At 43.4% G+C, this 13,848-nt stretch overlaps 1 protein-coding gene across 3 annotated transcripts in view; it reads right to left on the bottom strand.

Annotated features, from left to right (window-relative positions):
- Window positions 1–13,848, bottom strand: part of BBS2 (Bardet-Biedl syndrome 2) — a 171,956-nt gene that overhangs the window by 85,588 nt on the left and 72,520 nt on the right. For all 3 annotated transcript variants that reach the window (XM_029608717.1, XM_029608716.1, XM_029608718.1), the window contains exon 9: window positions 4,938–5,073. In XM_029608717.1, coding sequence (XP_029464577.1) covers window positions 4,938–5,073 — 136 coding nt within the window. The remainder of the gene's footprint in view (window positions 1–4,937; window positions 5,074–13,848) is intronic.

The raw sequence follows: 13,848 nt of genomic DNA on the forward strand, positions 1-13,848 counted from the left end.
GTGGCCGCGCGGATAGTGGCATACTGAGCATGCTCAGGGTACCAGACAAAGTTTCTAGAAACTCTGACAAACGTTTTCCATGCCAGGCTCCATCTGATGATGTTACCCATCTGTGAGGACTACCATGCTGCTTGTTCTAGGAGAAGGCCTCTGTTCCATTCTCATCTGTAGGTCCTTGTGAAGTTAGTGAATCGGGATAGCCATGGAGTCTGCTGGAGGTTGAAGGAATTGAGGAAGCCCTAAAAGACATCTATTCTGGAGTCCTTTTCATCCTGGCACTGATGGACCACATCTGGGCCACCTTATCCAAAAATTTGGGAGTAGCCATAAAAAGAAGCCGGTGGGCAGTCGATGGCCAACGACCATTGGGAGGCGACACGCTCGGGAATTGACTGCGAAGAACAGGAGGAAACTTACCTACCGAGACAGTGGAGGGAAATGATAGCATATGCTCCTAGAGGAGGTGTATGCTGAAGCAAGTCTGGCAGGGGGACTGAAGGAAACCCAGTAGAATCTTCCTCCTCCTCCAACCATAGGGGAACATGAGCCATAATCCCGATGACAATGAGGGTGTCTGAGATTTCAGCTAGTCCAAGGTGGAAACCTCTAATAGGAACTTAGAATGAACTGATCTTCTTCTTCCCTTTCTAGCTCATGAAAGGACTCTACTGGAGAAGGAATCTCTACCACCTCATAGTGAGGACTTACTACCAGTGTTGGAAGCTCATGAAGAGAGGTTCACACTCCGGGTGGAACTTTGGCCAGTTCCATTATTTTTGAAAATTTCCTCCATCATGAAAAGGAGATGTTCTAATCTTCCTCTATGGTCTACAGGGTTTAAGGAGGCAAAGAAATTCTTCACAAGTGCCAATAGCTGGGCTCCTACTAGCTGGGGGACTTCTGCGCCAGATTTGGAAGAGAGACATTCTCTTCAGAAACCCACATTAGCTCATCCTCTAAGAGCTGTAATTTGGCACTGTAGCAGCTGCCGACTTGGAAGTGTTCTGTGCTGATTATGTTGACAACTCCTGAATGGCACCTGGGTCCATGGACTGCGCAGACAGTACCTCTTTCTGCACCACAGCACCCCCAGTAGGTCTCTTGGGCTTATGTGCAGAAACACTCTGCTCCAACACAATCATAGGCAACTGAATCCTAGATTGTAAGCTCTGCATCCATAACACAGACAGTACCTTGGTCGGCCCCAATTCTTTATTAAACTATTTATTTATATATTTCAGTCATTGCAAAGCATAATCAAACTTTGTGCAGGAAACATTATAGGTGCCAAAAAATTAAATACAAAGAAAAGTTAGATTGATAAAGATACAATATTTGGCAACCTAAAACTCATCACATAACATCAAATTACAGGATGCATGTAATCAAGGGGAATAGAAGAAAAAATAATCATAGGAAAAAGCTTGACCTGGGACAAACTACTGATAAATTTATATATCGACTAGACTAACTAGAAGATCTGGCATTCAAGAAGTCTCTCAGCTGTTCTGGTGCAAAGAAAATTTAACAATCATTATTCATTTGAATAATACATTTACAGGGGTATTGTAAAAGAAAACAGGCACCCAGGGAAATAGTTTCCTGTCTCATTCTCCTTTCCTGTGTTATTTTGGAAATATCTGAACATTCTAATACATTGACCATGAAATAAAAAATTCAAGTGCCTGAAATAAAAAGTCATGGTCTTACTGATATCTTGCTTGGCTACAAAGGAAATTAAAAGTGTTCTACATTCTATCACTTCTAGACCAGTCTGCTCCATAAAATTGATGAAATTAAATAAATCAGCTGTAGCCCCAGGTTGGACTAATGATAGAGAGTCATTGCGAACCGAAGTTGGCAAGAAGAATACTTTCTTAATTGATCCTCAGGAATAAGCAAAACTTCCCAAAATTATATTTTCAAGGTAATATAAGGCAGTTCTTGTATTTTTTTTGAGTATACTATCCAGCCTTTCAAATGACGATTCCACTTTTCTAAAAGTTCAATCATTCTAGATAGAAAATTCCTGTCTTTGATAGTAGCCACATTGAAATTTTAAATTTCTTTGATATAAGATTCCATCTTCTGGATAGATGACTGCACACCCTCTAAAGTTTCATCATGGCTTTTGACCATCGGGTCTAAACTATTGGTTAATAGGTCAATCTTAGTACTTGCAGTACTTGATGGTTTGCTCAAGCATTAGCTCCCACAGTGCATCTAGAGTCACAACTGTCAATTTAATTGGAGATGGGACTCACCAAGAGATGGAAGCTGCTCTGTACAAGGGGAAGAGATGGGGAGAACTCCATCTGTGCCCAAGTTAGCAGTCTCCAAAAACTCTGTGGATGTCAGCTCAGCATTCTCTACCTCACCTTCATTTCTCTCAGGCAAAGATGACACAAACAAAGCTTTCTCCCTCGCAATTTCCTTCCACTGGCGTCGCATCCATGTCCTCATCATTTTACGATGCCAGCAGCCCATATGAAAGACATCCCTCTAAGCCAGCAACTGTAAAAAATTGAGGGGGCTGAGAGAAACCTCATCCTCTTCATCGGCACCCACAATGGGGATTAACCTCATCCTCTTCATAGGCACCCACAATGGGGATTAACCCGGAAGCAGCAGTTACAGGAATCATGAAAGTGGTGATTAATGGCTATTCTTCAGGTTGAGTGGAAATCGAGGGAAAAACCCTCACATGCCTTTTTTTTTAGGAGGCATAGCGCAAAAAGTGATCAAGGTTAACAGGTACAAGCAACAGCTTAGCGTGGTTCCTCTCAGGATGCCATCTTGCCTCCAGTCAGCTCCAGTTCTGGGTAAAATAAATGGCTTGGCACCAAGAGGATCTTCCACACCCTGAAGGATTATGGGACCTATGCCGATAAGGTTATCTCCTGCCTTAGCGTTGAGGAGGATCCTGCTCTGGCAGAGCCATGTGTCTATGATACCAATCTTTTCTTTCGCTCCAATGGGGATAGCCCCCACATCATTTTGCTGGTCTTTTCAGTGCCTCACTCAGCGCCACAGGCTTCCATACCATGCTCAATCCCTGACCTGTGATGGATGCAGGATCTGGCACTATGGTGGGGAAGCTTTCCTTTACTTGCAGGAATAACATGGGGCAGACTCCCACTGTAATTTCCTGTGCCATGAGTCCAATGCTTGCTTCTGAATGAGAAGCAGCCTCCACGCCAGGGCTTCCGGTTCTTACCTCCAGAGCCTTCCTTAGGGCTTTAATTTTTCAGACACTGTGGTTGCTGTGCCCTAGGGGATATTCGATCATAGCTGTAACAGTTGGAGAAGTCTTGATCCAGGTCTAGAGCATGATAATATACTGAGTACATATTCTGGGACTCACAGATGCAGGACTTGAAACTGCTGACCGCAGGCTTCTTGGTCTTAGGTTTAGCTATACTCAAATTATTTTTTTTTTTTTTAACATAAAAAGTTCTGTTTGAGGGGTTGCTAAGGCAGCAGCAGAAAAATTAAAGCAATGAGGCAGTAAGAATGTACTAAGGTCAAAAAACAAAAAGTTAAAGAGAGAAAATAGTACATGACTGTGCAGTAGCTCTGATAAAGAAAGACTGAGATGCTCATAAGGTAGTATGTGTGCACAGAACTCCTGTGCATGCTCAATAAGGTCTTTACTTAGCTCTAAGAGCTGGATCTGTGTCAGGCTGTCGAAAGATGTCAACTCATGCTATGGCTAATTCATGCCTGCTTGCCAACGGAAAATCACAGATTCAAATCCAAACAAATTTGACCCAGTCTTTCATCCTTTGGATCTAAACAAAGTAAACACCAACTGGGTAATGCTAATGAATTCCCTTCTCCCACCCACAATTTCAAGCCACACACTAACCCACACACTCTCCCTTGACCCTAAAACCCTATCCAGGAGTAAAGTATACACCTATCTGCTCCTGGCGCTTCAAGCACTGCTTCTCTTAAAAACAGTGCTGGAAGGGTAAGCTACCTGCAGTTTACTCTTCCAGCAGTGCTCATCGGGTAGCTTACCCTTCCAGCGGGTAGCTTACCCTTCCAGCACTGCTTCTGACAGGGAAGCACTGCAAACACCAAGAGTGGGTAAATGCATATCTTGCTCACAGCTGGGGTTTTTAGGGTTGAGGGGGGATGGGAGAGTCCAGAGGGGCTCTGGGGGTGGCCCAGGACATAAGGATTGTGGGTGGGTGAAGGATGGTGGAGGTGGGCAGCCCGATTTAAATTTTAAAACAAAACCAGGAAAGGGGGAAGAGGGAAAGGCTTGACCTGTAGACACCATAACATTATTTTCACTTTTTAGGAGGGCTTTGAGGGGTGAGGGTTGCATAGCTTAGCAGGGTCCTTTATGAAATTTGGCAGGAGGGAGGCTGCAGGCCTGCTTTACATCTTTTTTTATTTTTACTTTACAGAGCTCCTTAACCATATATCTTCAAAGATATCCGGTTAAGATGCAAGTTATCTGGGCACATTAGGCCAGATAACTTAAAAACCTCACCAATTATATTCACACATAGCAAGTTAGGTTTTTAAGTTATCCATAGCCGGATAACTTTAGGCGAGTATATTCAGTGGGACATTTTTCCTGTTGATTATCCAGGACAAGTTCTCTGGCTAACTTTAGCCAGAGAACTTGTCCATTTACTGGCTTACTGAATATGGATTCTAAATGTTTAGGAGTTAATCAATGATGTTAATGCATGAAGTTTGGCTTATCTGTTATATAACAGAATGGAAAATGAAAATTATTCACCAAGGAGAAACACAATGGAACTGACAAAGGGAGGTCTGCTTTCTATATAGCAGACTAATGCCCTGTAAGTAAAACGTTATGGACTACTTTCAACAGTAATCGCAACAAAAATATAATATATAGAATTAATGAGCAACTTTCTACTGAAACGTGCAGTGAGTCTGCTAAAGTATTTTACCTTCACCATCCACTGAACAGCAGATTAATTGAGGGTTTCCATCCATTCTGTAATCTCCTTCCACCACTCCTGCAATGGAGGAAGTGAAATTGTCCTTGAAAATGACCTCCCCAGTTCGGTCACTGCGTGCATCAATCTAGAAAATGGAAAAAAACCCAAAGGTATAACTTAAAAACATGAGTTACTGTTCAATGTAAATTATTCACATTCCTCGGACAGTAACACCTGGAGGCAGCGAAATTTGTGGTGAAATATAACAGGTAAAGCAAAACAACAAAATGTACAAATCAGGAAGGTTGCTCTTTGCAAAGTTTTACCTTTAAGAAAAGCAAGTTTTGAACACAGAAGAAATTTGCCATACTGTATGTTCAAAAAATGATAGTCAATACAGAACAGGCAATCATGGTGAACTTACAGCAATGAGAAATTAGTACTTACCTGATAATTTCTAAAGAAGACCCTGGAGAAGGACCATCTCTAAACAACAAGAAACTGGAGGGAAGGGGAATAGATGAAAATCCTTTTACAGTAGAAAATGTGTGGGAAGAACTAAAGAACCTGAAAGTGGACAAAGCCATGGGGCCTGATGGGATTCATCCAAGGATATTGAGGGAGCTCAGAGATGTTCTGGCGGGTCCGCTGTGTGACCTGTTCAATAGATCCCTAGAAACGGGAGTGGTGCCGAGTGATTGGAGAAGAGCGGTGGTGGTCCCGCTTCACAAGAGTGGGAACAGGGAAGAGGCAGGCAACTACAGACCGGTTAGCCTCACTTCGGTGGTGGGAAAAGTAATGGAGTCACTGCTGAAAGAGAGAATAGTCAACTATCTACAGTCTGGAGAATTGATGGACCAGAGGCAGCATGGATTCACCAGGGGAAGATCCTGTCAGACAAATTTGATTGACTTTTTTGACTGGGTAACCAAGGAATTGGATCAAGGAAGAGCACTAGATGTCATCTACTTGGATTTCAGCAAAGCTTTTGATACGGTTCCGCACAGGAGACTGGTGAATAAAACGAGAAGCTTGGGAGTGAGTGCCGATGTGGTGACCTGGATTGCAAATTGGTTGACGGACAGAAAACAATGTGTGATGGTAAATGGAGCCTTCTCTGAAGAGAGAGCGGTTTTAAGTGGTGTGCCGCAAGGATCGGTGTTGGGACCGGTCCTGTTCAATATCTTTGTGAGCGACATTGCAGACGGGATAGAAGGTAAGGTTTGTCTTTTTGCGGATGACACTAAGATCTGCAACAGAGTGGACACGCCGGAAGGAGTGGAGAGAATGAGACGGGATCTAAGGAAACTGGAAGAGTGGTCGAAGATATGGCAGCTGAGATTCAATGCCAAGAAGTGCAAAGTCATGCATATGGGGAGTGGAAATCCGAATGAACTGTACTCGATGGGGGGGGGAAAGGCTGATGAGCACGGAGCAGGAGAGGGACCTTGGGGTGATAGTGTCTAATGATGTGAAGACAGCGAAACAATGCGACAAGGCGATAGCAAAAGCCAGAAGAATGCTGGGCTGCATAGAGAGAGGAATATCAAGTAAGAAAAGGGAAGTGATTATTCCCTTGTACAGGTCCTTGGTGAGGCCTCACCTGGAGTACTGTGTTCAGTTCTGGAGACCGTATCTACAAAAAGACAAAGACAAGATGGAAGCGGTACAGAGAAGGGCGACCAGGAAGGTGGAGGATCTTCATAGGATGACGTACGAGGAGAGATTGAAGAATCTAAATATGTACACCCTGGAGGAGAGGAGGAGCAGAGGTGATATGATACAGACTTTCAGATACTTGAAAGGTTTTAATGATCCAAAAACAACGACAAACCTCTTCCGTAGGAAAATAATCAGCAGAACCAGGGGTCACGATTTGAGGCTCCAGGGAGGAAGATTCAGAACCAATGTCAGGAAGTATTTCTTCACGGAGAGGGTGGTGGATGCCTGGAATGCCCTTCCGGAGGAAGTGGTGAAGACCAGAACTGTGAAAGACTTCAAAGGGGCGTGGGATAAACACTGCGGATCCATAAAGTCAAGAGGCCACCAATGAAGAGTGGGTGACTCGCCAGAATGATGGCTATTGACACAATACCCTTACTAAATAAACATACACATGCTTACTGTGACTCCTACATCGCTCTAAGCTTCAACAGCAAGAGGTAATGGAAAAAAGGATTTGCACTCATAAAGAGGGGAGTAGCTGGCTTGTTACGGCGGTTACTACCCCAAACCAAATATGCCTGATACTTCACTTTCAATGCATATACAGCATAGCTCTCTGCTTCAATGACAGGGGAGAAGAATAACTGATACTTCACACATCCAGCAGAGCTCTCTGCTACAACGGCAAAGGAGAAGAAAAAGGGTTCGCACTCAAAACGCGGGGAGTAGCTGGCTTGTTACGGCAGTTACTACCCCAAACCAAATGTGCCTGATACTTCACTTTCCATGCATATCCAGCATGGTTCTCTCCTGCATCGGCATGGGAGAAAGACTGATACATCACGCATTTCCAGCATAGCTCTCTGCTTCAAGGGCAGGGGGAAAAAAAAAAAAAAAAACCTGATGCTTCACGCATATCCTGCATAGCTTCAACGACAGGGGTGAAGAAAAAAAAGGATTCACAATCACAAAGCGAGGAGTAGCTGGCTTGTTACGGTGGTTACTACCCCAACCAAATGTGCCTGATACTTCACTTTCAATGCATATCCAGCATGGCTCTCTGCTTCTACAGCAGGGGAGAAGAAAAAAAAAAAAAAAACAACAAGAGCTGTACAACATAGTCTAGGTAAAACAAATAAGCATGGGTGTAGCTTGCTTATCGCGGCGGTTACTGCCCCTACTACCCCTAACTAATCAAGCTAGATATTTCACTTGCATGCAGCTCCATCACTGCTCTCTACATTAATGGTGGGGGTGGAAGGGGAATAGAACAAGGAGCTAAGAGTAACAGATAAGAATGAGAGAAAAAATGTGTGAGGCTTGCTGGGCAGACTGGATGGGCCATTCGGTCTTCTTCTGCCGTCATTTCTATGTTTCTATGTTTTCTCTAGTGAAGAGAGGTTAGTCCACGACCAGAGTGTTATGCACCTCTACCAGCAGATGGAGACTGACTAAAGCTGACATCATGATATATATGCACCTGCTCTGACATCAGCCTGCCAGTATTCTCTGCAAAAGTCAACTGTGGACAAACAATACCTGATTATTATAACAATTAACAGACAACCACTCAAACACTCAGCAACAGGAAACACTGAGCTCTGCCAAAGAGTGTAACATCACTAATCTAGGGAATGAAACTGGCACTTGCCAGTTATGGGTGGATGACTCAACAATACAACGAAGTACCTACAACTACAGATAGCGGGACTCAAATACAGCTCATAACAACGATAAGTGGAAGAGCTCTAATTTGAGTATAGGAGTTGAGCTTATCAGTCTAGAAGAGTTGAAAGCGATTAGTCTGCATAGTAATAGATAATTCATTTTTAAAGCTTTTAATATTAAAAAATTAAAAAATTGAAAATCAAACAATTGAGCACTGACACACGGGAATACTAAGTTGCATACACAGTAAAATGGTATAAACTTCTTTCAGAGTATAACCAAAGAGTGGCTATCGCTTACAGAAGGGGTACCGAACACCAAAGTTTGACAAAGAAAACACTGATTCCCCATTTTTTGTTGTGTTTAGGTTACTTACCAGTTATCCCCAGAACGCAGCCACTCAAGAGGACAATAGAACCACAAACTGGCAGTCAAGGGCAAGAAGGTGGATTAACTTGTCTTCACTAGAGAAAAGGAAATTATCAGGTAAGTGGTAATTTCTCATTTCTCAGCATTCAGACAGGTTAATCCATGACCAGTGAGATGTACCCAAGCTACTCCCAAAAAGGGCAGAAGGCTGCCTGCAGTCCGACTAACACCGCAAGCGCCAAGGTTGCATCCTCCTGGGCCTGCATATCCAAACAGTAATACCTGGAGAAAGTGTGTAAGGAGGACCCTGTCGCTGCTCGGCAAATTTTGATGGGAGACAACAATTGAAACTCTGCCCATGACACTGCCTGAGCTCTAGTGGAATGAGCCCTAACCTGCTTAGGTAACGGCTGCTCAGCATCCACATTTGCAGCCGTGATAACTTCCATAATCCAGTGGGCTACAGTTGCCTGCTGTTATAAATCTGCTACTCGGAGTTAGCAATCTGTTATCGAGCTCCTCCTGTAGAGGGAGGAGTTGGCAATCTGTTGTCAATCCCTAGGAGTAGCAATCTATAGAAACTGCTCCCCAGGGGCGGAGTTAGAATCTGTAATAAATTATCCTGCCATGGGGAGGCGTTGGCAATCTGTTATAAGTCCGCCAGGGAGTTAGCAATCTGTTATGGATCACCCTGTCAAGGGGAAGAGCTAACAACTGTAATACTCCGTAGGTGGAGTTAGTGATTTGTGGTGAGTTGGCTTCCCACAGAGTGGCAGTCGTATAATACCGCTGTAGTAGTGTAAGGAATGAACACTTGAGGTAAATTGGTGAATCCCTGGGCTGATGCCAGGTGACAGCTAAAAGAAGGATCACTTCCTGTATCCAGGGAGATGCTGGTCAGATTGTAAGACTAAGGGCACCCAGTACCCAGCATCTCCCGAGAACACTTATATTGACTAATAAAAATACATTATACTTTTACTGAGTCTAAGTGTTCTTGTGTCCCTGGCCATAAGCATAGAGTAAGCTTTACACAGCGCCCCCAAGAGGATATCCTGAGAGGGACCACCGGCTAGACTGGAGTATGGAGACAAACACAGATAGTTCTTTATTAGACTGGAAGTAGAACCACCAGAGGTGGCAGTAGTGAGCTGATGTGCCCGGCAGGGCTGAAGTCCCTCAGATACTGGAATTGTGGTCTCTGGGTTGCTGAGCTGTAGAGAGAGACTATAGGTAGTGAGTAGTCAGGGTATGCTGGATACATAACCAGTAGTAGATAATACACTCACAATTGAGATATCTGTAATGGCTTACATAAGAACATAAGAACATAAGAAATTGCCATGCTGGGACAGACCAAGGGTCCATCAAGCCCAGCATCCTGTTTCCAACAGAGGCCAAAAACCAGGCCACAAGAACCTGGCAATTACCCAAACACTAAGAAGAACCCATGCTACTGATGCAATTAATAGCAGTGGCTATTCCCTAAGTATAATTAATTAATAGCCATTAATGGACTTCTCCTCCAAGAACTTATCCAAACCTTTTTTGAACCCAGCTACACTAACTGCACTAACTACCTTCTCTGGCAACAAATTCCAGAGCTTTATTGTGCGTTGAGTGAAAAAGAATTTTCTCCGATTAGTCTTAAATGTGTTACTTGCTAACCTCATGGAATGCCCCCTAGTCCTTCTATTATTCGAAAGTGAAAATAACCGAGTCACATCTACTCGTTCAAGACCTCTCATGATCTTAAAGACCTCTATCATATCCCCCCTCAGCCGTCTCTTCTCCAAGCTGAACAGCCCTAACCTCTTCAGCCTTTCCTCATAGGGGAGCTGTTCCATCCCCTTTATCATTTTGGTTGCCCTTCTCTGTACCTTCTCCATCGCAACTATATCTTTTTTGAGATGCGGCGACCAGAATTGTACACAGTATTCAAGGTGCGGTCTCACCATGGAGCGATACAGAGGCATTATGACATTTTCCGTTCCATTAACCATTCCCTTCCTAATAATTCCTAACATTCTATTTGCTTTTTTGACTGCTGCAGCACACTGAGCCGACGATTTTAAAGTATTATCCACTATGTTGCCTAGATCTTTTTCCTGGGTGGTAGCTCCTAATATGGAACCTAACATCGTGTAACTACAACAAGGGCTATTTTCCCTATGTGCAACACCTTGCACTTGTCCACATTAAATTTCATCTGCCATTTGGATGCCCAATCTTCCAGTCTTGCAAGGTCCTCCTGTAATGTATCACAGTCTGCCTGTGATTTAACTACTCTGAATAATTTTGTATCATCCGCAAATTTGATAACCTCACTCGTTGTATTCCTTTCCAGATCATTTATATATATATTGAAAAGCACCGGTCCCAATACAGATCCCTGAGGTACTCCACTGTTTACCCTTTTCCACTGAGAATATTGACCATTTAATCCTACTCTCTGTTTCCTGTCTTTTAACCAGTTTGTAATCCACAAAAGGACATCGCCTCCTATCCCATGACTTTTTAGTTTTCGTAGAAGCCTCTCATGAGGGACTTTGTCAAACGCCTTCTGAAAATCCAAATACACTACATCTACCGGTTCACCTTTATCCACATGTTTATTAACCCCTTCAAAAAAATGAAGCAGATTTGTTAGGCAAGACTTCCCTTGGGTAAATCCATATTGACTGTGTCCCATGAAATCATGTCTTTCTATATGCTCTACAATTTTGATCTTGAGAATAGTTTCCACTATTTTTCCCGGCACTGAAGTCAGGCTCACTGGTCTATAATTACCCGGATCGCCCCTGGAGCCTTTTTTAAATATTGGGGTTACATTGGCAACCCTCCAGTCTTCAGGTACAATGGATGATTTTAATGATAGGTTACAAATTAAATTAACTAATAGATCAGAAATTTCATTTTTGAGTTCCTTCAGAACCCTAGGATGCATACCATCCGGTCCAGGTGATTTGCTACTCTTTAGTTTGTCAATCTGGCCTACTACATCTTCCAGGTTCACAGTGATTTCGTTCAGTTCGTCTGAGTCATCACCCCTGAAAACCATCTCCAGAACTGGTATCTCCCCAACATCCTCATTAGTAAACACGGAGGCAAAGAATTCATTTAGTCTTTCTGCAATGGCCTTATCTTCCCTAAGAGCCCCTTTAACCCCTCTGTCATCTAATGGTCCAACCGACTCCCTCACAGGTTTCTTGCTTTGGATATATTTAAAAATGTTTTTATTATGAGTTTTTGCCTCTATAGCCAACTTTATTTCAAATTCTCTCTTCGCCTGTCTTATCAATGTTTTACACTTACCTTGACAATGCTTATGTTTTATCCTATTTTCTTCAGATGGATCCTTCTTCCAATTTTTGAAGGATGTTTTTTTGGCTAAAATAGCCTCTTTCAACTCACCTTTTAACCGTGACGGTAATCGTTTTACCTTCCTTCCACCTTTCTTAATGCGCGGAATACATATGGACTGCGCCTCTAGGATTGTATTTTTAAACAATGTCCAAGCCTGTTGAACACTTTTAACCTTTGCAGCTGCACCTTTCAATTTTTTTCTAACTATTTTCCTCATTTTATCAAAGTTTCCCTTTTTAAAATTTAGTGTTAGAGCTGCAGATTTACTTATTGTCCCCCTTCCAGTTATTAGTTTAAATTTGATCATGTTATGATCACTGTTGCCAAGTGGCCCCACCACCATTACTTCTTTCACCAAATCTTGCGTTCCACTAAGAATTAAATCTAAAATAGCTCCCTCTCTTGTAGGTTCCTGAACCAATTGCTCCATGGCTTCTATGCAACAGAGAGTCTTCAGTATATTCAGGAACAGGAGCCGTAGGCGAGTGCTGGTTCCTATATGCAGTCTGGAATAAGAACTCACAATATCTGTGTATGAGATGGCTTATGGAATAGAAGAGAGTTTTTGGAGGGTTTTAGGAACATAGGCCCTCGTGGAGCGAGTACCAGTTCCTATCTGCAATCTATAATAGTAATGCACAGATATAGATATATGATAGCTTCTGATATAGACCTGTTCTATGTAAGACAACTTTGTCACTGTTTTATGGTTGCAATGTAAACCAGAGTGATAATTAACTCTGTTATTTGAACTTCGGTATAGAAAAGTTATAAATAAATAAATAAATAAATAAATAAATAAATAGAAGAGAGTTGAGAAAGGATTTAGGAACATGGGCCCTCGTGGGGAGAGTACCGGTTCCTATCTGCAATTAATAATAATGACTCACGATCTCCGTACCTGCAATAACGTCTTAGACAGAAGGGAATCTTCGGAGATTAGGAATATAGGCCCTCGTGGAGCGAGTACCGGTTCCTATCTGTAATAGAACTCACTGTTTTCACATCTACGATCGCTTCCAGGTAGTAAGGAGTCTTCTGAGCATTCAGGGACATAGGCCCTCGAGGAGCGAGTACCGGATCCCGACTTAGCAATCTGAAATCAAGAGGAGAGAGCGGGGCCCCCGAGGAGCGGGTACCCCTAGGTAAGGTGGTGGCGGCAGAGCAGCGGAGAAAGAATTTCCCTTGCTAACTCGATTCATAGTTGCAAGCAAAGACCTTTTAAGGTGGAAGCGGATGACGTCACTATGGGGGGATGCCCCCGAGGTTCGCACCCTTGCCGGTACAAACTCTGGAGCGCGCACGCGCCCCCTTACATCATCAAGAACATGGCGGATCTGCAGCGTCAGGCCAGCCCGGGGATTCCAGGAAGAACGGCGAGGAGAAGCCACGGCAGCATCTGTCCGACAGACCCGAAGGGAATCGCCTCTAAGGTAGAGAGGGTGGAGTGAGGGCGAGAACAGGCACGAATGCAACACCTGCAATACTGGCTCAGCCTGTTTACTCCCACCGTGGAGCACGAACAGCTGGAAAGACATCCTAACAGGTCTAGAAATCTCCAAATACCTCAAAAGATGTCGCTTGACATCCAAGGGCCACAGCAGACAATATTCTTCCATATCTCTTTACCTACCCAGCATCGGTAGAGAAAGCGATTGATGCAAGTGAAAGTCTGAAACCATTTTTGGCAAAAAAAAAGACACAACAGTTCGCAGCTGGACTGCCCCTGGAGTCACTCAGAGGAACGGTTCCCAGAAAGAAAGAGCCTGCAGTTCGGAAGCTCTACGTGAAGAACAAATTGCCAGAAGAAAAACCTTCTTAAAGATAAGTAACCTCAAGAAGAGGGTACGCA

The sequence above is a fragment of the Rhinatrema bivittatum genome, chromosome 7, assembly GCF_901001135.1.
Source record: "Rhinatrema bivittatum chromosome 7, aRhiBiv1.1, whole genome shotgun sequence".
NCBI classification, from domain to species: domain Eukaryota; kingdom Metazoa; phylum Chordata; class Amphibia; order Gymnophiona; family Rhinatrematidae; genus Rhinatrema; species Rhinatrema bivittatum.